The sequence below is a fragment of the Dasypus novemcinctus genome, chromosome 9 (assembly GCF_030445035.2).
Source record: "Dasypus novemcinctus isolate mDasNov1 chromosome 9, mDasNov1.1.hap2, whole genome shotgun sequence".
NCBI lineage: Eukaryota > Metazoa > Chordata > Mammalia > Cingulata > Dasypodidae > Dasypus > Dasypus novemcinctus.
The window spans coordinates 5624748-5651802 of NC_080681.1; the positions used below are offsets into that span (position 1 = coordinate 5624748).

General features: G+C 35.5%; 1 protein-coding gene across 4 annotated transcripts in view; it reads right to left on the minus strand.

The window, feature by feature from the left end:
• Positions 1-27055, minus strand: part of MAN1A2 (mannosidase alpha class 1A member 2) — a 254045-nt gene that overhangs the window by 152307 nt on the left and 74683 nt on the right. For all 4 annotated transcript variants that reach the window (XR_001118517.3, XR_188123.5, XM_071217182.1 and 1 more), the window contains exons 4-5: positions 23285-23403; positions 13266-13346 (exon numbers count right to left, since the gene is read on the minus strand). Coding sequence is in view for 2 of the 4 variants with exons in the window: in XM_071217182.1 (XP_071073283.1) it covers positions 13266-13346; positions 23285-23403 (200 nt within the window). In the remaining 2 variants the exon portion in view is untranslated. The remainder of the gene's footprint in view (positions 1-13265; positions 13347-23284; positions 23404-27055) is intronic.

The window sequence follows — 27055 nt, forward strand, 5'->3', positions numbered from 1 at the left end:
AGAACCCCTGCATGAGTGGAATGAGGAGGTCTGATTTCAAATGGAAATAATTTCTAGAGGAAAATAATGTTTTTAAAAAGTAAAGTGAGAATTGGTACACTAAAGACAACAGTGATTTGATATTTTAACCAGGAAAAATTGAAACATTTCACATTTCCTTTCATTCATTCAGGACATTACTAGAAGGATTTTAGGTCAAACAATGCTGTTCCATTTGTCTTAGAAAGTATCTCTGGATTTATTCAGGAACGGTCTTACCTACAGGCAAGAAAGTAAATTTGTGTTTTGGTAAAGAACGTTTTTATTTTGGTAAAGAAAGTTATTCCTTTCATTTTGCTTTATCTGTGAAGGATATTAAGCTTCGCATAAAACCACTTCTCTATTTTATCTGACTTCAGATTTCAGAATGCACATAAATTGAGTTATCCACATAATTTGTGTTATTATCTCACTCAGGAAGGAATGCCACTTTGATAAACATTAAAAACAAAAGAATAGGCAATCCTATAAAAGAAATGTCATCTATTTGAGGCTAGCATCAAGTACACATAATATATCATCAAGCTATTATAGCTTGTGAATATTCAATATAAATACCCGGGTTCTGAGGAAAAAAAAATGATAAAACTTCACATTTGTGACAATAAATCAAGAAAGAGAGGAACATAATGTCAGGATGGTATATAACTCTAACTTGTTCCTTATACCAGAAAATACAATGAATGTAAAATGTTCTTTATTCTAGTTACATATTCCTAAATAAAAGAAAGGCACATTGCCATGTTACACATTATACTTACTTTTCTGGCTTATATAAAATGTTGGAGTTTATTAGCCACCCAGTATCAAAATAATGTCATATTCAAATTATGTTCCTATGTTGTACTTATTTTTAGCAGATCTTAGAGACTGTTTGCTAGTTTCTCAGAACAGGTATAGATCAGAGTTTTTGAGATAAAATAACCAAACAGAAAGTAAAGTAAGTGGTCATTAATATTCTGTTTCGAAAAAGAAAGAGATGTTCTTTTTACTCTTTTCTCCCTCTAGGGTTTCTAATAAATTTACTAACAGCAAAGCCAAACACAAGTATGCCCAGACAACTAAAATAAAGAATCCTTGCTTATAAAGCAGTATCTCAATATGACATTGACAATATAAGCAGCCCATCTTTTTGCCTTACTTCTAAACTGTAACTTATTGTTCATAACACACCTGTATTACCTCACAGAGCCTGGCATACAGCACTGTTCCCTGTGGAATTAAAGATAAACCACAGATTAATGAACACTACAAGAAGGCTAATACTGTTCTGTTCCTCAGCTTTGGTTGAGAAACCAAACCACTGTTAAGTCAACATTTTACTTGATGGTCTAGCCAAAGCAGTCAGGCAAGAAAAAGAAGTAAAAGGCATCCAATTTGGAAAGGAAGAAGTAAAACTTTACCATTTGCAGATGAAATGATCCTATTGTATAGAAAGTCTCAAAAATCTACAGCAAAGCAATTAAAGTTAAAAATGAATTTGGCAAAGTGGCAGGGTACAAGATCAACATGCAAAAAGCAGTTGTATTTCTGCACATTACTCATGAGAAATTTGAGGAGGAAATCAAGAAAGAAAATTCCATTTGATTCTTATAAAAGAATCAAATTATCAAGGAATAAATTTAACCAAAGTTGTATAAGATTCACACACAGAAAAACACAAAACTTTACTAAAAGAAATCAGAGCAGTTCTAAATAAACGGAAAGACATTCTACGCTCATAGACTGAAAGACTAAATATTGTTAGGGTGTCAATTCTACCCAAAATTATTTACAGATTCAAAAATCCCAACAGCCTACTTTGCAGAATAGAAAAGCTAATTATCAAATTTATTTGGAAAAGTAAGGGGCCCTAAATAGCTAAAATCATCTTGAAAATGAAGAACAAATTTGGAGAACTCACATTTCCTGACTTTCAAGTTTATTACAAAGCTACAGTGGTCAAAAGAGCATGGTGCTGGTATAAGGATAGATATATAAACCAATGAAATCAGTTTAAAAATAGACCTCATATCTATGGTATGAATTGATTTTTGACAAGTCTACTCAATTGGGAAAGAATAGTCTCTTCAACATTTGATGCTAGGAGAACTGGATATTCATAAGCAAAAGGATGAAGGAGGAACCTTATACCCCACTGTAAAGAAAAATTAACTCAAAATGGGTCTAAGACCTAAATATAAGAACCAGAACTATAAAACTCCTAGAAGAAAATATAGGCAAGGAACTTCAGGATCTTCTGTTAGGCAATAGTTTCTAAAGACTTACACCCAAAGCATAAACAACAACAAAAATAGATAAATGGGACCACCTCAAAATTAATTTTGTACATTTTGTAAATTTTGTACGTGAAAGGACTTCATCAAGAAAGTGAAAAGACAACAAAATCAATGGTAGAACATTTCTGGAAACCACATTATCTAATAAGGGGTTAATATCCAGAATATAAAGAAATCCTAGAACTCAATAATAAAAACACAACCCAATGAATAAATGGACAAAAAGACTTGAACAGACATCTCTCCCAAGAAAATATACAAATGGCTAGAACACACATGAAAAGAGGATCACCATTATTAGCTATTAGGGAAATGCCACATTGAGATCCACCGCGGCAGCCACTGAAGGGCAGCAGCCATGGCTCTGCACTATCCATGGCTGTGGGCCTCAGCAAGGGCCATCAGGTGACCAAGAACATGAGCAAGCCAAGGTACAGTCCACCAAGCACAACAAGTCTGTGAGGGACATGATCCAAGAGGTGTCTGGCTTCACCCCATATGAGTGGTGCACAGCGGAGCTGCTCGAGGTCTCCAGGACAAGCAGGCCCTCAATTTCATCAAGAAAAGGGTGTGGACACACATCTGAGCCAAGAGGAAGAGAGAGGAGCTAAGCAACGTCCTCGCCACCCCAAAGAACACGGCCACCAAAAAAGATTGAGCTCCCTTGCTTTGTGTAAAAAAACTTGGCAGAAAAGACAAACAAAAAAAACAAAAACGAAGACAAAAAAATACCACATTGCGATACCACTATCACACCCACTTGAATGGCTACTATTAACAAAACATAAATTTACAAGTGTTGGATACAGAGAAATAGGAATACTCATTCATTTCTCGTGGCAATATAAAATGGTGCAGCTGCTGTAGAAAACAGTTTAGCAGTGCCTCAGTATGCCAAATATAGAATTACCATATGACCTGGAAATTCCTCTACTAGGTTTAGACCTAAAAGAATTGAAAGCAGGGACTCAAACAGATATTTGCACACTGACATTTACAATGACATTATTTAGGATTGCCAAAAGATAGAATTAACTCGTGTCCATAAGCACATGAATAGATTTTAAAAGTGAGATATATGCAAGCAATGGAATAATATTCAGCATTAATAATGAATGCAGAGGGAGCAGATGTGGCTCAAGCAGTTGAGCGCCTGCCTCTTATACGGAAGGTCCCAGGTTCAGCTGCCAGTGCCCCCTAAAAAAGACAAACAAACCACAATCAGACAACAGACAACAAGCAAAAACAATGCCCAGACAACAAGCCAAAACAATGATCAAACAATCAGCAAACAAGCAGACAAGCAAAAACAAAAAAAGAGCAAGGAGTGGATGTGGCTCAAGCAGTTGAGCTTCTGCTTCCCACATGTTCCCAGTGCCTCCTAAAGAAAAAAACAGATAACAAGCAGAAAACATCAACAACAAAAAGAATGAAGCTCTGGTTCATGTGACAACATGGATTAACCCTGACCTCAACATTAGGTTGAGTGAAACAAACCAGAAACAAAAGGATAAATCTATGTCTGATCTCAGTGACATGAAATCATTAATATAAGCAAACTCATAAAGTTAGAATGTATGTTCCCAGGGATTTGGATGGGGGTAGGAAATGGGAAATTATGCCTAAATTATACACAATTTCTATTTGAGTTGACTCTAAAGGTTTGGAAATGAATGGTTGTGATGGTAGCAAAACACTGTGAGTGTTAATTAACAGCTCTGAATTATTTACGTGAATATGATCAAATGCAGAAATTTTAGGTCATATATATGTTACTAGAATAAAAATGAAAAGATAAAAGAAGAAAGCAAGCACTTTAGAATGAAGGAATATAATGATACCAGAAAGAAACTTGGTTCTTTACAAAGAAATGATGAAGACTGGTGAAAATGGAGGAAATGAAGATAAATATAAAGGCAAGGTTTTCTTACTTTTTAAATAGTTCTAAATGATAACTGAACATCTACAAGAAAAATAGTGGCACTGAATTACATATTTGTGTAATCCATTAAAAATGAAATGTTTACCAGTTATAGAACAGAAGAAAAGAAAAAAGAATTAGAAGTATATTATTTCTGACAGTTTGAATTTGGTGTGTCCCCAAAAGAAAAAGATTACGTTCTTGAACTAATCCATTCCTGTGGGTATAGGCTGTTCTGACTGGACTATGTCAGTGAGGTAAGAATCAGCTCGGGTGTCTGCCCCCTTACCAGAGCTTTACATAAATAGAGTTACACAGAGAAAGGGAAGCTGCCGTTTTGATTCTGCTATGTGGGAGAATGGAGAGAGCAGAGAGAGGACTCCAGGTTTGCCTTCAGCTGCAGGAAGGCAGAGGAAGCCCAAGAGGCTGAGAGAGGTATGGGAGTCTAGAACCAGCAGAGCACAGAGGCACAGGAAGAGGCTCTGAGGGACGGAGCCCTCAGAGCAGCTAAGGCAGGAGACAAGCCTGACCATGCGCCTGATCGCCACAGGGCAGGACGTCAGGATCACCAGGAGCTGACTACAGTGAGAAAGCATGTCTGATGGTATCTTGACCTCGATATTCCATGGCCTCAGAAATGTAAGCTCTTACCCTAAATAAAATTCCCATTACTAAAGCCAAGCTATTCTTGGTACTTTGCATCAGCAGCCCTTTGGCAAACTAAGACATTATTAATAAGTAAGGTTCTTAAAATTCACATGAAGCTGTATAAATGTGAAAGCATGCTGGAATTATTAATAATTAAAGATGACATAGTAAGCAAAGGGAAACTACTAACAAAATTTAGGTATAAATAATATGTCAATAGTAGAGATAAAACAGAAACACAAAAAGTAATCCAAAAGCAAGCAGGAAAAAAAAAACAGAGGAAAAGGGAAAAAAGAACAGACATGACAAATAGAAAACAACCAGCAACATAGATTTTATACAACTAAATCAATATTACACCGACTATGAATGGTCAAAACATACCAATTAAAACAGACTGTCAAATCTGCCTACTAGGAAACTTTAAACATAAAATCATAGATAGTTTCAAATATATACCACACAAATTACCCCCAAAAAAGTCATATCAACTATATGTTTTCGTTTTCTGGCTGCTAAAACAAATACCATGCAATGGGATGGCTTAACAACAGGAATTTACCGGTTCACAGTTTCAGAGGCTAGATGGCCTACTTCCTCCTGGCATCACTATCTTCCGACTGGCTGCAATCCTTGGCTTTTCTGGCACATGACAGTGTAGATGGCAGCATCTTCATCTTTCTATTCTGGTTTCTGTTGACTTTCACCTTCTGGTGGCTTGATAATGGTTTCTCTGTCTGTGGCCTTCTCTATAATGCCTCAGCGATAGTATTAAGATCCATCCTGATTCAGTTGGGCTGCACCTCAACTGAAGTAACCTCATCAAAAGGTCCTATTTACGATGATTCCACACTCACAGGAACAATTAAGATTAAGAACATGTTTTCTCAAGGTACATAACTCAAAGTCATCACACACTAATTACCATCAAACTCACCTTAAAAACAGAGAAAATCACCAGGAATAAAGAGAAACAGTAAGTAACAATAGAAGAGTCATTTCACCAGGAAGATACAATCCTAAATGTGCATGCACCTAAGGAAAAAATACATGAAGCAAAACTAATAGGACTGAAAGGAAAAAGAGATAAATCCAAAATTACGGGAGAGGTTCAAGACTCCTTTCTCAGCAGTTGATAGAACAAGAAGACATGAAATAAATAAATAAAGCTATAGAAGTTGTACGCAATACTATTAACTAGGTTAACCTAATTGATATTTAAACCTCACCACAGGGGAAACGGATTTGGCCCAGTGGTTGGGGCGTCCGTCTACCACATGGGAGGTCCACTGTTCAAACCCCAGGCCTCCTTGACCTGTGTGGAGCTGACCCATGTGCAGTGCTGATGCGCACAAAAAGTGCCGTGCGACGCAGGGGTGTCCCCCGTATAGGGGAGCCCCACACGCAAGGAGTGCAGTCTGTAAGGAGAGCCACCCAGCATGAAAGAAAGTGCAGCCTGCCCAGGAATGGCGCCACCCACACGGAGAGCTGACACAGCAAGATGACGCAACAAAAAGAGACACAGGTTCCTGTGCCGCTGACAACAACAGAAGCAGACAAAGAAACAAGACGAAGCAAATAGACACAGAGAACAGACAACCAGGGTGGGGGTGAGAGGGGAGAGAAATAAATAAATAAATAAATAAATAATAACCTCACCACAGTAGAATACACCTTCTTTTAAAGCGCGTATTCTTTTTAAGACAGACCATATTCTGGCCCTTTTAAAAAACCAACTACGTCGTAAAACTGAACCTTAGCCTAGTATTATATATTGCCTAAGAGTTACCTCCTGAAAGTTTCCTTGTTGCTCTAATGTGGCATCTTTCTAAGCCAACTCAGCATATAAACTAGCCACATTCCTCCCAGTGTGGGACATGACTCCCAGGGAGAGCCTCACTGGCACTGAGGGATTATTACTAAGTGCCAACTAATGATACATTTGGAATAAGACCTTGACCAAAAGGGGGAAATACTAAATACAAATGAGTTTTTATGACTAAGAGATTTCAAAGTGAGTCAGGAGGTCATTCTAGAGGTTACGCTTATGCCCATCTTAGGAGGAACTCACTGACTGCAGCAGTAAACAGTGCCTCAAGTAGGGGGACTTTTGAGGACTCCAGAGATGCCTGGACACTACCAGTAGGGCAGACAACCCCAGGAGTTCAGCACAACCCCAGGAGTTCAGTGGGTCTTACCTTGGAATACATGATAAACTATCCCCCCCTCCAAAGTATGATGGATTCATTTATAATTTTCCTACACGTGGTTCTTAATGCTCCTTTTATTTGAACCTATAATTAGCACTATACCCATTAAATATGTGGCCCAGAAACTTAAATCTTCCCGCTGTTCATATGCTGGTTGAGCCCTGAATCTCAGCAGAGTTGCAAACAACACCTGCCTTCCAATTCATTAGACTCATCAAGTCAACTAACAAAAGGATGATGGACAACACCCATCCCAAAAAATGGAGTTATCTACAACTGCAAGCAAGATATTTCCATCCATCTGACCTATGAGATCTAAGCCCCCTCTCAATCTGAAGCAGATGGGCATCATCATCCCAAAATTCTCAAGATTAAGGAATGAACAAACAAATGGGAGAATACAACTATGGACTAAAGTAGACTTATTATTACTCTAGCAATAGGAAAATGTGTAACATTGATATAAAAGCAATGGTCACTAGAGGTTCTGAGAGGAGAGGGAAAAATACGTATAACATGGGGAATTTTGGGACACTGGAATTGTTCTGTATGATATTGCAATGACGGATACAGGCCATTATATATTTTGTCAAAACCTATAAAACTGTGTGGTACAAAGGGTAAACCATAATGTAAATTATAGATCATGTTTAGTAGCAAAACTTCAATATTTGTTGATCAACAGTAACAAATATACCATACTAGTGAAAGATGCTGTTGAGGGGGGAAACTGTGGGAGGAAGAGGGGATGAAGTATATGGGAATCCCTATATTGTCAATGAAACATTTATGTAATCTAAAGCTTCTTTAAAAATAAAAAAAATAAAAATAAAATAATAAATTAAAAAACCAACTTCAGCAAATTTAACAGTTTTCTTCCCTATTCCCTGCCCAAAACCTAATTTACTAGAAACCAGTATTAGAAAGATACCTGCAAAACCCTCATCAAATCTTTGGAAATTAAAAAATGCACTTCTAAATAACCCTGGGGCCAAAGTGGAGTAAAAAATCAAATTAGCAAGCATTCTGAATTAAAGGAAAATGAAATCATCAAAAGTTATGGGATGCAGCTAAGAATGGGAGAGAAGCAAATTTATAGTATTAATGCTACAGAAAAAAAGATGTCATATTAGTGACCTAAGCTCCTACCTTAAGAAAGTAGAACAAGAGCAACTCAAACTGAAAGCAAGCAGAAAAAAGTAAATAAACATAGGCAAAAATTTATAAAATTGAATACAAAGAAAAAGAAAAAAAAAATTCAATGAAACAGAAATGGATTCTTTAAAAAAACCAATAATATTGGTATACCTGTAGCCACACTGACAAAGAGATGAAACAGGGGACATCACTAAAGATCCTACAAATAAGAAAAGAATAAGGAGGGAATTTAGGGAAAATAGACAAATTTCCTGAAGGACACAAACTACAAAACCTACTCAAAGAAGAAATAACCTGCACAGTACTATATCTATCAAAGAAATTGAATACATAGTTTCAAAACTTCCAATCAAAAAACCTCAACGAAAAAAACCTCCAGACCCAAGTGGTTTCACTGGGAAATTCTGCCAAACATTTAATGAAGAAATAGTACCAATTATAGATAAACTATTACAGAAAAAAAAAAAGGATCACTTCCAAACTCATTTTATGAGGCCAGCATTCTTTCTCTCTCTCTCATTCTCCCACACACACATATGCAAGCACACACACACACACACACACACAAAAGCACACTAAGATAGTAAAAAATATATATAAAAACTACAGGTCAATTTCCATCATAAACATAAATGCAAAAAACCCTCAAAATATTGACAACTCAAATCCAGCAATACATTAAAACAATGATACACCATGACCAAGAGGGTTTTATTCCCAAAAATGAAAAGTTGGCTTAACATTCAAAAATCAATCAATATAATTAACAATATCAACAGTCTAAAGAAATAACTGCATAAATCATCTTATTAAATACAATTTAAAAATTTGGCAACACTCGACATCCAGTCATAACAGAAACTCTCAGCAAAATAAGAATTAAAAGGAACTTCTTAAAGATGATAACAGGCATCTACAAATAAAACTACAGCTAACACTGTGCTTAAATAGTGAAACATTGAATGCTCCTCTGAGATCAGAAACTAGGCAAGGATATACACTCTCACCAATTCAATTCAACTTTGTTCTGGAGGTCCTAGGCAATGCAGTAAAGCAAGAAAAATAAAACTGTCTCTATTCACTGATGGCATGATTATTTACAAAGAAAACCCCAAAGATGCTAAAACATTACTAGAACTAATAAGTGAGTTCAGGAAAATCTCAGAGCACAAAGTCAATATGAAAAAAAACTGTATTTATACATACTAAAAATGAACAAGAAACAAAAACACAATACCATTTAGAATAGCACCAAAAGAATAAAATATTTAGGCACAGATCTACTAAAATACATGTAAGATTTATATCCTAAAAACTAGACACAATGGAGAAGAAAATCAAAGAACTAAGTAAATGTAGAGGCATTCCATGTTCATGGATTGGAAGACTCAAGATTGTTGGGATATCAATTCTTCCTTCCTAATCTAAAGAGTTAATGTAATCACAATGAAATCCCAGTAGGATAGTGTGTAGAAATCAGTAAACAGACTCTAAAATGTATATAGAAAGACAAAGTAATTAAAATAACCAAAACAATTTTGAAAAGGAACAAAACTAGAGGACTCATACAACTTGATTTCAAGATTTTCCATAAAGCTATAATAATGAAGACAATTTGGTAGGAGCAAAAAGACAGACAGATGAATGGAACGAAACAGAGAATCTAGAAGTTTACCCACACATGTATGATCATCAGTAAAGGCACAGTCAAATAAATAAAGGGTAGTATTTTCAACAAAAGATACTACAACTATTGGACATCCTTATGCATAGAAATGAACCTCAACCTCTATCACACAACATATAGATTTAAAAGTAAAATAAAACTAACACTTTTAGGAAAACATAAGAGATTATCTTTGTGACTTTGGATTAGGCATACATTTCTTAATTATAACATCAAAAGCATGAGCCATGAAAGAAAAACCTAATAAATTGGACTTCAGTTCTTCAAAAGACACTAAATCAGTGAAAAGGCAAGCCACAGAGAGAGAGAAAATATTTGCAAAATAAAGGTTATAAAAGGCCTGCATCCAGAATGTATAAAGAACTCTCAAAACTCAATAAGAAAACAAACAACTTTTAAAATAGATAGAATATTTCAATAGACAATTCACACACAAAAAATACAGTATCTAGATAGCAATTAAGCAGACCCTCAGCATCACTTGTCATTAGGGAAGTACAAAATAAAACCACAATAAGAAGCCATTATACACCTATTCAAATGGCTAAAAATAATAAAGAAACTCACAACACCAATAACTGGCCACAGTGGGAAGCAACTGTTGAAAAAGAGGTCAGCAGTTTCTTCCGAAAATAAACATACACTTACCATTGACCCAGCAATCCCACTCCCAAGTATCTACCCTAGAGAAATGAAAATTTATGTTCACACAGTAATTTACAGGCAAATATTTATAACAGCTTTATTCATAATCTGTAATACTGGAAACAACTCAAATGGTGAATGGATAAACTATGTTGTACCCACACAATGGAATGCTATACAGAAGTAAAAAGGAATGAAGTACCAATACATGAATAAATCTCAAACGCATAATGCTAAGAAGACAGTATGTTTTTCACTGATAAGGATAGAAAACAGCAATAGTTACCAATGGCTGGCACTTGAAGATGGGGATGACTACAAGGTGGTAAAATGGAATTTTCTGGAATAAAGAATTCTTCTATATCTTGACTACAGTGGAGGTTACAAGACTATATGTACTTTCAAAACTCATAGAATGATATACTTAAATGAGTGAATTCTACTGCATGTAGGTTATACCTCAATAAACCTGATATTAAAAATATATCAATTATTTTACAAAGATTTTATTAATATAAGCCAGGAAAAAGCAAATTAGCTGCTTACAGCTAAGGAAGGTGTTGGGAGATAGGGAAATGATAGCTAAAAGATGCAGGGTTCTTTTTGAAATGAGGAAATGTTCTAAAATTGACTGTGGTGATGGTTGTACATACCTGTGAATAGTCTTAAAAACCACTGGCTTGTACACTTTAAATGAGCAAATTATATGGGATATGAATTGTATCTTAATAAGACTGTTTAAAAACAAAACAAAAAACACCATGTATTATTCTGACACACTGACATTTGAAAACCTCTTGGCCAGATAGAGTATAAAGCACTTTTTTTTTTTTTTAATTTAATTATTTGTGAACTTAAGTGCTCGGAGTATAGAAAGTTAGAAAGATGTGCTGGAGGTAAAACTAAGTTACATAACAGGTCTGCAGATAAAATTATGCATTAAATAAGATAATGCTATTTATCTAATATTATATATTAAAAACCAAAATCTTTAAGAGCATATTCCCTTTAAAAAGAATAGTAGTAATGGATATTTGACAGTTTACACATAAACACACTCACACACAAATTATTTGAATGTAAACATATGAAATCATAAAACTTCAGAAGAAAAATGGGAATTTTTATTTTATAGTAATACAGATATAGGGAAGGCTTTCTAAGGACCAAGATCTACAAGTTATAAGAGAAAAATGCAAATCCTGAAAATGAAAACTTTAACTTCAGAAAAGCAGATGTGGCTCAAGCAGCTCAGCTCCCACCTACCACACGGGAGGTGCTGCATTCAGTTTCCGGTCCTCCTAAAGACAACGAACAAGACACTAAGCCCATGCAATGGGCTGGAGAGGTGAGCCGACGCAACAAGATGATGCAGTGAGATGACGCAACCAAGAGGTGCAGCAAGGAAGCATAGAGACACAAGAGACAGGGAGCGGAAGTGGCTCAAGTGATTAGGCACCTTCCTCCCATGTGGGAGTCCAGGTTCAGTTCCCTGTGCCTTCTAAAGAGGATGAACAGACAGCGAGCACAAACAACAGGGGGGAATGAATGAATGAATGAACGACGAATTTTAAAAAATAAAGTTAACTGTAAAAAAAAACCACTAAAGACAAATAACATATACCTTAACAACATATATAACAAAAGATGAATTATTTAAAATATATAAAGAGCTCTTACAAATTATTTGGACAAACGGGCCCATTAAAATATACGGTGGGAATGGGTATAGCTTAGTGGTTGAGTGCCTGATTCCCATATACAAGGTCCTAGGTTCAATCCCCAGAACCTCCTAAAAAAAAGAAAGATAGATGATTGATAGACAGACACACACACACACACACACACACACTACACATAAAGAAAAAAACAGGTAAGAAGTTTCTCTGAAAATGAAATAGAAATAGTTTATAACCTCTTCTTTAGCTTCTCTTTCTCCCACAGTACAACCCCAACCCTTAACTACCTGAGCAGTGAAAGGAAATTTCACACAAACACTTCAGCATCACCTGGATCTCAAGTGTGTTGGATGTATTACACCAAGACTTCCAAGAAGAATTCAGAGCTACTATTGTGTTTGTTTTTGCAGTTTATAGCAATAAATTGCATTCAATTTCCAAACATGAACTTTTAATATTTAATGTTTAGTCTTAATTATTCCTAATTGATTCCTTAATATTGGTCTTCCTAGTTTCTTCTCCCTCTTTGTTTGAAAAGTGCGATTAATTGCAGTGGCGAACATAAAGCTTTTAATATACTGTCTAAGGTAGAAGTTTCTAATAAAGTTTCTGTAAGATAAGGAAAATACATTATGCAAAAAAAAAACTATATTACCTCATAGTACAGTATAGTTTACAAATGCTTATTAGGGAATCTGATATTATTCTCATAACTAAGTACTAAAGAAGGATGCACAGTGCAAAGGAGATACAGTGTACATAAAGCTAGGATCCATTACAAAGTTACATTTTATTGAAATTCTTGAGACCAAAAAATTTTTAAATGCCATTATTCCAATGAACAATTCTACACGAAGCTTGCAGTTCTTTTAAAAATTCTTTAGGTTAGTTCAATATTAGTAAAATTAGAAAAGTGATATGCTACAAGAGAAATTTTTATTTTGTTAAAATACATTCACTATCTCCCCCCAAAACAATTTATTCCTTGATTTGACTCACCTCCTCTCCTGAAAGGTAGTATGCTGCAAGGAGACCTCCAATAAATCGAATGTTGACTTCAAACACAGACACTTCTGAATTCTGTGAAAACATATTGAAAATACATCATATATGCCTAAAATGCCTTACAGTTTTCAAAATATTTATAATACCTAATTTTTTTTCACACAAAAACTCCATGCAGGATAGGTTTCCCCCCCATGTTCTGCATTTGCATCTATCTGCGACTTCACTTTCCATTTGTTAATGTTGCTAAAAATTGTCTATTAGTGTCATCGAAGCCTCCTAATTGTAAAAGCTAGCAGGCATTCTCATGTACCTTAAATATTATTGCAATATTATCAAGACATTTGATGCTGTTGACTATTCTCCCTTCCTAATAAAAGCAACAATGGTCTTCTGGGATGATGAAAAATTTTTGATTGGTAGTAGTTGTAAACATCGAGGCTGTACTTAACGCATGTGAATTTACACTTTAAAACAGTTAACTGAATGTTCCGTGAATCTCAGCAGGAGGCAAGCAGACTGGCTGCCACTGATGGAGATGGAAGCTGAGGGAGAGAGCCAAGTATGGCTTCTGATCAGCAAATGTGGACAACAAGGCCCAGCTCTGAACTGCAGCTCTAGATGGCCCAGGGGGTGATTCTCACAGACACTGAACACTGCCCAGGGGAGGTGAGAGAAAATACACTCCCCCATGTAGGGCTGTGGGGAAAGGTTTGTGGAAGAGCATCACCTGCTGGCAGGCAAGAAAATTCCAAAGAGGAAACAAAAGGGAAAAATAAGGAGGCTTTTTGGCATCTTTCTTGTCCCTCTCCCCAGGGCCCTCTGGGGAGTTTAACATGGTTTTTTAGTATGTTTAACATGGGTCATTTTAAAGATCTAGAATTAGGTGAAACAAGAATCAAAGAAGATCCATAATACAAAGCCAATAATTAAAACATCAGACGTCAGGATTTGAAACAACTAATAATGATGTTCAAACAAATCTTAAATCAAGGAGTTGGAAGAAAAATATGGCTAAAAAGATAAGAATATTAAGATGACACTGGATGAGCATAAAGAAGAATCTGAACTTGCACAGAAATGTAATAGATCTTATGGAGTGAACGTCACAGTGGATGAGATTAAAAATTAGAGGCATACAGTCACAGATTTGGACTGGCAGAATAAAGGGTCAGTGAATCGCAAGACAAGACATCAAAAATCAAACAAACAAAGGACAGAGAAAAGAATGGGGAAAATTGAGCGGATCTTAGGAATCTGAATGACAGCAAGAAGTGTCATGGGTGTTTCAGAAGGAAATGAAAAGGGAAAGGGGCAGAAAAAATATGAGGAAATAATGGCTGAAAACTTCCCAACTCTTTTAAAAATACAAATATCCATATCCAAGAAGGGTAACATACTTCAAACAGAATGAATCTGAATAGACCTACTCCAAGACATACAATTATCAGAATGTCAAATGCAAATGATAAAGAGAGAATTCCAGAAGCAGCAAGGGAAAAGTGAAACATAAAATACAAGGGACACCCATTAAGACTTAGTGCAGATTTCTCATCAGAAACCATGGAGGCGAGAAGGCAGTAGTAGGATATATTTAAGATACTGAAAGCGAAAACTGCCAACCAAGAAACTTTATCCAGTAAAACTATCCTTAAAAAATGAAGGTAATGTTGAAAATATTCACAGAGAAAACAGAAACTTAGGGAGTTCATTAACAAGAGGCCAGTCCTACAATAAAAACTAAAGGGAGTTCTGTGGCCTGAAAGGAAAGAACAGGAGAGAGAGGCTTGGAGCAAAGTGTAGAAATGAAGATTAACAGAAAAGGTAACTAAAAGGGGAAAGCACAGACAAAAATAAGATATGGCATATGAAAGTCAAAGGATAAAATGGCTGAAGAAATGCCTTCACAGTAATAACAGTGACTGTTAATGAAGTAAACTCCCCATCCAAAGGCACAGACTGACAGAATGGATTAAAAAAATATGAGCAGTCTATAGGAGAGTTACCTTAGACCCAAGGATACAAATATGTTGAAAGTGAAAGGTTTGGAAAAAGATATTCCACGCAAAAGGTAACAAAAAAAGAGCAGGGGTAGGTAGCTATACTAATGCCAGACAAAATAGACTTTAAATGCAAAATTATAATAAGAGACAAAGAAGGACATTATACATTAATAAAAGGGGCAATACATCAAAAAGAAATACCAATCATAAATATTTTTGCACCTAACCAAGGTGCTCCAAAATATGTGAGACAAAAACTGGCAAAAAAAGAAGAGAGATGTCTCTAGAATAATAGTTGGAGACGCCAATATACCACTGCCATCCACAGACAGAGGATCAATAAGGGCACAGAGAAAGTGAGTAATATGATAAATGAACAATACCAAACTGACCTATACAGAACAGTGCAACCAGAACAGCAGGATACACATTCTTCTCAAGTGCTCATGGATCTTTTTCCAGGATTGACCACATGTTGGGTCACAAAACAGGTCTCTAAAAAATTTTTTAAAAGCCTGAAATTATACAGAGAATTTTCTCTGAGCATAATGGAATGAAGCTGCAAATCAATAACAGGTGGAGGGCTGGAAAATGCACAAGTTTATGGTGTTAAACTATATTCTCTTAAACAATCAGTGGCTCAAAGCAGAAATTGCAAGAGAAATCAGTAAATATCTCAAGGTGAATGAAAAAGAGAACACAACATATCAAAATATATGGGACTCAGCAAAGACAATGCTGAAAGGGAAATTTATAACCCTAAATGCCTATATTAAAAAGGAAGAAAGAACTAAAATCAAGACCTAACTCCACTCATGGAGGAATTAGAAAAGAGTAGCCTCTAATGCCAAAGAAAGCAGAAAGATTAGAGCAGGAATTAACGAAACTGAGAACAAAGAGAAATCCAACAAAACTAAAAGTTGGTTCATTGAGAAGATCAATTAAACTGACAAATCCTTAGACAGACAGACAAAAAAAAAACAGAGAAGATATAAATATATAAAATCAGAAATATTAGGGGTAGATTACTACTGATCCCACAAAAATTTAAAAAGATCATGAGAGGACACCATGAACAACTGTATACAAAGAAACTAGATAACCAGGATGAAATGGACAATTTCTTAGAAACACATGAACTACCTAAACTGACTATGGAAGAAATAGAAGACGTCAACAAACCAATCACAAGTAAAGAGACCAAATCAGTCATCAAAAAACTCCCAACAAAGAAAAGTTCAGAACCAGATGGCTTCACAGGGGAACCAATCATTCAAGAATTAATACCAATTCTGCTCAAATTCTTTCAAATAATTGAAGAGGAGGGAACACTACCTAACTTATTTTATGAAGCCAACATTACCTTAATATCAAAGGCCGATAAAGATACTACAAGAGGGAAGCAGGCATGGCTCAAGCACTTGGGTTCCTGCCTACCACATGGAAGGTACCACCAGGTTAGGTGCCCAGTGCCTCCTAGAGAAGATGAGCAAGATGGCAATCTGACACGAAGGGCAGGTGTGGCGAGCTGACACAGCAAGATGACACAAGAGACATAAGGAGGAAAACATAAGAGACACAGTGAAGCAGGGAGCAGAGGTGGCTCAAGCAATAAGGCACCTCCCTCACACATCGAAGGTCCTGGGTTCAGTTCCCAGTGCCTCCTAAAGAAGACCAACACACAGGGAAGTGGACTTGGCCCAGTGGATAGAGCGTCCGTCTACCACATGGGAGGTCTGCGGTTCAAACCCCGGGCCTCCTTGACCCGTGTGCAGCTGGCCCACGCGCAGTGCTGATGCGTGCAAGGAGTGCCGTGCCACGCAGGGGTGTCTCCCGCGTAGGGGACACACAAGGAGTGCGCCCCGTAAGGAAAGCCACTCAGCACAAAAGAAAGTGCAGCCTGCCCAAGAATGGCGCTGACATACGGAGAGCTGACACAGTAAGATGATGCAAAAACAACAACAAAAAAGAAACAAAGATTCCCGTGCGGCTGACAACAACAGAAGTGGACAAAAAAAAAAAAGAACACGCAGCAAATGGACACAGAGAACAGACAACTGGGGCGGGGGGCAGGGAGGGGAGAGAAATAAATAAATAAATCTTTAAAAAAAAAAAAGAAGACCAACACACAACAAAACAGACACAGCAAACACAAACAACAAGGGGGTGAGGAGAAATAAATAAATAAGATAAAGCTTAAAAAAAGATGTGAGTAAAGACAACTACAGACCAATCTCTTTAATGATGTAGATGCGAAAATCCTCAACAAGATTCTTGCAAATTGAATCCAACAGAACATAAAAGAAAAAATTATACGGCATTATCAAGTGGGTTTTATGTCAGGTATGCAAGAGTGATTCAAAACAAGAAAATCAATGAGTGTAATACACCACATTAAGAAATCAAAGGACAAAAATTCACATGATCATCTCGACTGATGAAGTAAAGGCACTGACAAAATCCAGCATCTTTTTCTGATAAAAATACTTTGAAAGATAGGAATAGAAGGAAACTTCCTCAACGTGATAGAGTGTATATTTAAAACCCACAGATTACACCGTATTCTAAGGTGAAAGACTGAAAGCTTTTCTCCTGAGATGGGAAACAAGACAAGGTTGCCCACTATCACCACTGGTATTCAGCATTGTGCTAGAAGTTCTAGTTAGAGCAATTAGGCAAGAAAAAGAAAGAAAAGGCATACAAACCTGAAAGGAAGAAGTAATACTTTCAGTATGATCCTGTATCTAAAAAGTCCTGAAAAATCTACAAATTTCCTAGAGCTAATAAACGAGTTCAGTATAGTGGCAGGACATAAGGTTAATACACAAAAATCAGGAGTATTTCTACACATTAGCAATGAGCAATCTGAGGAGGAACTCAGTAAAAAATTCCATTTGCAATAGCACTAAAATAATCAAATATTCAAGAATAAACTTAACCATGAATGTAAATGATTTTTATTCAGAAACTAAACAATGTTAAAATAAATCAATGAAGACCTAAATAAATGGAAGGACATTCTGTGTTCATGGATTGAGACACCAAATTATCTCTCATCGTTAAGATGTCAGTTCTACCCAAACTGATTTACAGATTTAATGCAATCCTACTCAAAATTCCAATAGCCTACTTTGCACAAATGGAAAAGCCAATTATCAAATTTATTTGGAAGGGCAGGGGCCCCGCATAGACAAAAATATCTTGAAAAAGAAGAATGAAGTTGAAGGACTCTCACTTTTAGGTTTCAGGAATATTACAAAGCTAGAGTGGTCAAAATAGTTTGGTATTGGCATAAAGATAGACAGATTAACGAATGGAATCAAATTAAGAGTTCAGAAATACACACTCACTTCTATGGTCAAGTGATTTTTGACAAGGTGGTCAAATCCACCTAGCTAGGCCATAACAGTCTCTTCAACAAACGGTGCATAGATAACTGGATATCTATTTCCAAAAGAATGAAAGAGGTCCCCTATCTCACACCTTATACAAAAATTAACTCAAAATGGATCAAATGCCTAAAAATAAAAGCTAGAACAATAAAACTCCTAGAAGAAAACGTGGGAAAACATCTTCAAGATCTTGTGGTTGGTGATGGTTTTTCAAGCCTTACTCCCAAAGCATGAGCAACAAAAGAAAAAAATAGGTAACTGGGACCTCCTCAAAATTAAATACCATTGTGCTTCAAATTATTTTTGTCAAGAAGGTAAAAAGGCAGCCTACTCAATGGGAGAAAACATTTGGAAACCACATGTCCAAGAAGGGTTTAACTTCCAGGATATATAAAAAGATCATACAACTCAATAATAGACAAGCAACTCAATTAAAAAATGGGCAAAAGACTTCAAAAGACATTTTCCAAAATGGAAAAAAAATGGATTGAAAGCTTATGAAAAGATGTTTACCATCACTTGCTATAAGGAAATGCAAATCGTAAGTACAATGAGATATCATTTCATACCTACTAGAATAGTCACTATTAAATAAAAGAAAACCTCAAGTGTTGAAAAAGATGTGGAAATATAGGGACATTTATTTACTGAAATATAGGGACACTTATTTATATGATGTAGATATTTGCCAAAAATGATTAATGTATACTTGAAATTAGTTCCTTTCATTGTATATAAATTTTATCTCCAAAGAGATGATACATAAAAACAATAATGAACTCTAATTAATGATATGCATGGTAAAAGTACAAAGTGTACTAATGTCTGAACCCATAAATTCAAAATGGATTTATGGAGGAATAGTTGAAAGATATAAGATAAACAAATTATAATAATATGCTAATTATAAAGGCTAAGCAGCAAGTATTATGATGGTCAACTCTGTTTGAAAAAGTTCATAGCAAATGTTGGGGGTGGGGACAGGGGAGGAAATCAAAGAAACCAAAAAGAAAAAATAGTGACTAAATAAAACCAAAAACTCATTCTCTGAAAAATGAGATAAACTTCTAACAAAATTAATCATGAAAAAGAAAGAATGCAAATGAAAAAGATTTTTAAAGCCTTGAGAATCTAGCAAATACAAACAAAACTTAAAACTTAGACCAAATAGACAACATTTCTACAATACACATTACCAAACTTGATTTGAGGGAAAGAAACTAAAGACTTTCATAACCATTAAATAAAATGAATTGGTGGTATATGGGAAAAAATACATCTACCAAAGGAAACTTAAAAATAAAACCACAATTACAAAAAAGTACTATCATCAACTGTAACAAAGGTTCCATACCAATGCAAGGTAAGGTGTTGGTGGTGGGGTGGTATATGGGAATCCTGTATTTTAGGATATGGTCCGTAAACCCATGACTTTTCTAATAAAAACTTCCCCAATTCACCTTTTTAGTGATTATTACCAAACCAAACAAGGATGACACTGCACAAAAAAAAGGGAATTCTCACTAAGAAATCCGGATTCTAAAATCCTGAATAAAACAGAAACAAATCTAATCTAGAAATATATAAAAGAAACTAAAAACAGCTATGCTTAAAATTTAAGGATGGTTCAGTATGGAAAAACCTATTAACATAATTTAGCAAATTTTTAAAACTACAAAATAAGTAAATACCAAATAAACATATAATTCAATATTCCGACAGTTCCCAAAGTCATTGTTAAGATGCCTTGGGGCACTGCAGCAAATTAAAAGGGGTGTTGCAGGATATTTTAATTTTTGAAAACTATGAGCTCAAGGTAGTTCAGTTTCAAAATCAGACCACACTAAATTCCTTACAATGACATCCTATCTGGGTTTTCAGCAGTTGCGATGATAAAAAGGAAGTACTACATAATTCATGTGAAATAGGATATGAGGATGGTGTCCCACCTGATTTGAGAAATCTGTGCAGTGTCCAACAGACATACATATCCCATTAGTAAAAGTTATTTAAGAATAATATAAAAATATTGTCTTTTCTTTCAATTTACACATAATACTTTTCAATTGTTAGGGCATAAATATTCATTGAGTTGTTTGGATCCAATTACTTAGTAAACAGTAAAGAGAGATTTTTCTTTTGGCCTGAGGGGGTCATAAAAAAATTACTGACACACTAAAAGTGCCATAAACCAGAAAATTTGGGGGACTTCTGACCCATTCATAAAAAAAGAAAAAATCTAAGCAATCAAGGAGGAATGTTTCCTCAACCTCAAAAAAAGTACATCAAATTATATTTAATCAGCAAGGATGCCTGTTATCACCAATACTATTCAACACTGCTCTTAAGATACAAGATAAATAAATAATCAAACAGACAAAAAAAAAACACAGAAAAATAAAGAAACATATGTATTGGATAAGAAGGGGGGGGAATTCCTTGTGATTTTCACATACCAAATGTTTACCTAAGAGAAAATAAAATATATAGACAGATTAGAATGGTCAACAACCACTAGATACATGATTACTATATCTCAACACAAAAAACAAGAAAACATAACTTTTACAATGATACTATTTACAATAGCAATAGAAGAGATAAGCATCCTATAATAAAAAGATATGTGAGATCTTAAAGCAGAAAATTATAGTACTGTACAGAAAGGCATAAAAGAAAATCTCAGTAGGGAGTGCATATGGCTCAAGTGGTTGAGCACCCACCTCCCACATGGGAGGTCCCAGGTTCAGTTCCAGTGCCTCCTGAACAAAAAACAGGCAAAACAAAAAAAAAGCATCTCAGGGAAGCCAATGTAGCTCAGGGGTTGAGTGCCAGCTTCCCACACAGAAGGTTCCGGGTTCATTCCCTGGCCCCTAGGACCTCAAAAAACCCCGAAAATCTCAATTAACACATCATGTTAATGAATAAAGAATATCTGAGATTGTACCAATGTTAATTCTCTCCAAATTAATCTGTAAATTGAATGCAATGTGAATGTAATTTCCATCAACATGTCAATGCAGTTTTTAGAACTTTAAAGAACAAAGATCTAAGAACTGCTAAGATGACTGCTTAGCAGAACAAGATCAGATATCAAGTGTGAGAGATATATATCAAGCTGCTTACAAAAAAATTGTAATTAAGACAGTTTAGTATGAACGTAGGGATAAACAAAAAAGCCAATGAAAATAATAGAGTGGAACCTTGGCATATGACTAATATGGCATTTACCGGTAGCAGGGAAATAAATGGTTCTAGGATCATTGACAGTTGCCTGTGTCATCCTTCTACATACAAAAATCAATTCCGATGGATTAAAGACCTAAATGTTAAAACAAAACTTTAAAACATTTAGAATAAAATATAGTTGTATATCTTCATGATCTTGGAGTGGTGGTTTCTTTAAAAAGACACAAAAAGGGCAATCCCTAAGGGCTATGTAGCTATACAGGGGGGAAAAAGAGATTTCTCAGCCTCCCTTTACAGTTAAGTGTGGCCATAAAAGAGTATACAAGCAAAAATGGGATGAGCAATTTCTGGGACCTGTTTCTTAAAGAATTGGGAATACTCTTGCTTCTTTCTACCAACTGGAAGGTAGATAAGATGCTTGGATCCTGAGGAAGTATCTTGTGCCATGAAGTCAAAGGTACACATTGAAGTTAACAGAGCAAAGGATCCCGGGTCCTTGATGATCAAAGTGCTAACAAAACTGGTTATCCATGTACTTGGTTTACGTGAAAGAGAAATGTTATCTTATTTAAGCTTTCTGCAATTCAAAACCTAAACATAATAAAAAATGTCCTGAGACATATCTAAAATGTTAAATTAATAAAAGAAAGTGATCATTTTTGTCCAATTAATATCAGGAAAGGCATCAAAGAAGAAATAAGTGCAGACTTAAATCACAATGTAAATGATGAAAAACCTCCAGAGAGAAAAGCACATAGAGAAGGAGGAATACTATACTTAAAGTAATAGCAAGAGCAAATATCGTGAAAGATGATGATTAAAGAATATAACAAAACAGCCCATACACCTCTTTTAGGCAAGGATTGGTAATTATGAAAAAAATTAGAATAACTGCTACTATTTACTGAGAACTTAATATATACAAGATCATCTCAATTAGTCTTCAAATACTGCAATGGGATAGCAATTTCATGACATTTAGAAAGAAAAAGGAACTTTCTCAAGTAACACAGGTAAAATATAGCTCAGTTGGGCTTCAAATGTAGTCCCAACTAACAACTATGCCAAAATGCTGGCAAAGGCCTAATTATGAAGCTTCATTAAAACTATGCCAAATCATTATATCTTTAAAACACACACATACACAAGACCTTATTATTTATAAAATATTTTATGGTTTCCTGATATTTCCAGTTCACTGGTTTTATTCCTTCACTGTACCACACTACCTCAAATAATAAGGGCAAGAAAATTAAAAGATGATGAGAAAGGACATATATTTTATGCAAAAAATTAAATAACATTTGATCATCAAAAAAGAAGATAGGGAACTTAGCATTAGGATTTCTTTAAACTGTGGCATAATGCTCTAAAACTACTGTGTCTTTCTATAGCCCTCTAAGAGATGAATTAGCAATCATATACTTACCACACTGAAATCAAGGCTTTCTTCAATCCATTTTTGCCCATCCTGGAATTCATCGTGAAGTCCCATGATATAAAGGGTATCCAAAGCATCTACTATAGTAGCACCCATTTGTGAACTTCCTATATTTGAGGGGGGAAAAATCTGTCATTAAAAAGATGCCCTTCATATAAGGTCTATTTATATATCAAATACGTATATTTGATATATAAAGTAAATCAAAATAAGAAAAAAGGACCACAAAAAATATTCAACATGGTCTACTTTTTTACTGGGAAGAGATAACATACATAACTTAATATATTTTCCTAAAGATGGCATATTCATAACTAATAGAAAGATGAAGGAATATAAACTAAATGTCTAATTTTCCTTTCCCACCTGATCAAACATGAATATTTACCTGAGATAGGTTTTTTAAAAGTTTACTTAAAAAGAGGATTAAAGAAAAGGGAAGGGTGTTTCAAAGTGACAAGCTTATGCTCATGAAACAACCATGCCTTCTGGTCCAAAGTCATAGACAGGACAAAAAAATATTTTAAAATAATAATAAACAGACAACAAAACTAAAAAACCACAGTGGACCAAAAATTATACTATCCCCTAGCAGGCAAAAAGCAAGTAGATCATACTGATAAAGGAAACAACAAACCAAAATGTGAGTAAAGAAAATCAAAATACCCACTTTCAAGAGCTATCCACTTCAAGAAAGAGATAATCCTGATATTAAAACCTTCCGGAGCGCCACAAACTGATAAGCAGATACATTCATATGTACAGAGGTATGTACATACACACAAACATAAGCAAGGGAGGGAGGCAGGGGGAGGGAGGAATTCAGTGAAGCTAGCCTAACTCTGACACCAAAACAAAATATCAAAAGCACAAAACAATAAAACAGGCCAATCTTACTAACAAACATAACTTAAAAAATCTTAGATAAAATACAAGCAAAGACAAAGAAATTTAAAATAAAAATAAACCAGGAAAAAAAAAAAAAATACAAGCTAAGCAAATCTACCAGTGTAGTAAAACAATGTAAAACAAAGAGCAGATGGGTCCTCCTCCACTCCATTTCACTGCTCTGAAAATGGAAATCATCCACACAGCTTACTGTCAACATTAACATGACTTTACTATTACACTGTCTTCGTTAACATGAGCTTGCTGTTCCAGGAGACACTTGCTCAGCAAGAAAAACGTTGCAACACACTTCACTATTCATTTCATCAATTTCCTGAAACACTCATTATTTCTCCAACAAAAAGGATGAAGAGATGATGGCTCATACCCCAAGACACTCTGAACCCCTTGCCATAAATACAAACCCCGCCCTTACCAACCTTAAACTATTCAGTCATGATACTTAGGCAATCATAAGCAAGCCCGTCCACCTGAAAGGACCATCTTGAACCACAATGTACATTCCTAGGACACATCTCAATTGTGTGCTCTACCTCTGAGAGGTTATTAAAGCTCAGGTGAGGCAGTGACCACTATTAACAAGATGGGCAGTAAACTTAGCTTCATCTTATCAACAGGCAGCCTTGGTGGTATTTGGAAGCCAGCATTCAATGCTTCATAGTTCACGTTTTTTATTCATTATTCTTTCTTTTTTCTTCTATTTCTCTGAAAGTAGGTAAATACCATTTTCTTCTGCTGGTTGAAAAGCTATACAAATTTGTTCTTATGAGGTTGTCCTTCAAATAAAGCCCATTTTCTTATTCATTTGCTTCTAATAATTTCTTCATTTTAAACTACATCTGTCCGCTAACATGACAAGTACTCTACCACACTGTGACGATGGTCTCCCTACCTACTCAGTTCTAGTCATGCTGATATAATCTAGAATTTAAGTTCTGAATAAACACTGATATACTTTCCGTTTACTTTTCTTATTCCTCTTTTTTTTAAGATTTACTTTTTATTTATTTCTCCCCCCGCCCCCGGTTGTCTGTTCTTTGTGTCCATTCGCTGTGTGTTCTTCTGTGTCTGCTTGGATTCTTGTCAGCAGCACAGGCAATTTGCGTCTCATTTTGTTGCATCATCTTGCTGCGTCAGCTCTCCATGTGTGCAGCGCCACTCCTCAGCAGGCTAAACTTTGTTTCACGCTGGGCGGCTCTCCTTACAGGGTGCTCTCCTTGTACATGGGGCTCCCCTATGTGGGGAACACCCCTACGTGGCATGACACTCCTTGCACGCATTAGCACTGCGCATGGGACAGCTCCACACAGGTCGAGGAGGCCCTGGGTGTGAACTGTGGACCTCCCATGTAGTAGGTGGATGCTCTATCCGTTGAGCCAAGTCTGCTCCCCTCTTCTACTTTTTAAGCAACATAGATTTTATCAAAAGTATTTAACAAGCCATATTTCCCTATCTCTTCCAAAACGCTTGAATGTTTTTATTTTTATTTTACCAATTCCTCAAAAAAATTTATCAAGCTTATTTTAAATTCTTAAGAGTTACTGTTCTATGCATTTATTTCAATTTTTGTAGACAATTTTTGTGCCTCTCAGTTATCTAATTATTTAGTCCTGCTAGTTCATTTTCCTCTAAGGTACTGACTATTCTGGAAGGGACAGGGGCCTAAAGCAACCAACTAGTCCCGATTAATTCCACCAAAAAGAGATAGAGAATGCAAGAGAGTGAGAGAGAGAAGGTAAAAATGGAAATAATTGGCTATCAGTATGATTATGTACCTAGACAGTTCAGGAAAATCAACTAGACAAAACTAAAGTTCTACAACTATACTTAGGTCACAAAGGAAGCAGAAAAAAATACTGCAGAAAATATAAAACATTAGTAAAACTATAAGAATACAGGAGTCAATGAAAGCTGTTTTCAGAGAAAAAGTCATGACTTGATAAAAAGTATAGTACTTAATGAGAAAGAATGAAGTAAGAAAGAATAAAATTGAGTAAGAAAGTAGAAGAATTAGAGAAATTTAAATCAGATACAAAGAAAATTATGAAGATAATAAATTCAAAAGAAGGTTCTATGGAAAGAACTATACAAGGAATCCAACACTACCTGATTTTTTTAAAAGTAGGTAAGGAGAGGGGAAAACACAAACAAACATAAGATATAAGAATTCATTCAAAAGATACAAAGGAAATTAAGAAAAGTGTAACAGCTCCTGTTACTCATATATTACTAATAAATTGAAAACATGAACATAGCATAGTTTTCTAGGAAAATATGTATTATTTTGACTTACGAAAGAGGGAAAGAAAACCTAAACAAAGAGACTAAGTAACATAGAAGGAATGGAGAAGTTTTCAAAGAGCTACCCACTACAAAAGTACCATACTCTGGAAGTTTCACAGAATGAATTCTACTTTAATTTTAAGGACTATAACTAATATTCCACATAAACTTTTATAGAACATAGAGAAAGAACTTAAAATCTGAGTAATAAATTCTGCATTTCTGTGGCAGAATAAATTATGTCCCCAAAAAAGACATGTTCAAGTCCTAACCCCTGGTCTTGTAGGCATGAATTCATGTGTAAATATAACCTTCAAAGACCCTACTTGGATAAGGCCAAAATGAATCAGGGTGAACTTTAATCTCATATGGTAGAAGTCCTTATTAGCAGAGGAAATTCAGACGCAGTGAGACAAGAAAAGCCAGAAGGCAAAAGAAGCCAGGGGATGAGGCAGATCACCGTGTGACAGGAGAGAGGAATGCCAGAGTTTGCAGCAAGCTAGCACCAGAACGCTTTGGATTCTGGGAGATGGAATGGCCCATCAAGACCTTGACTTTGGATTTGCA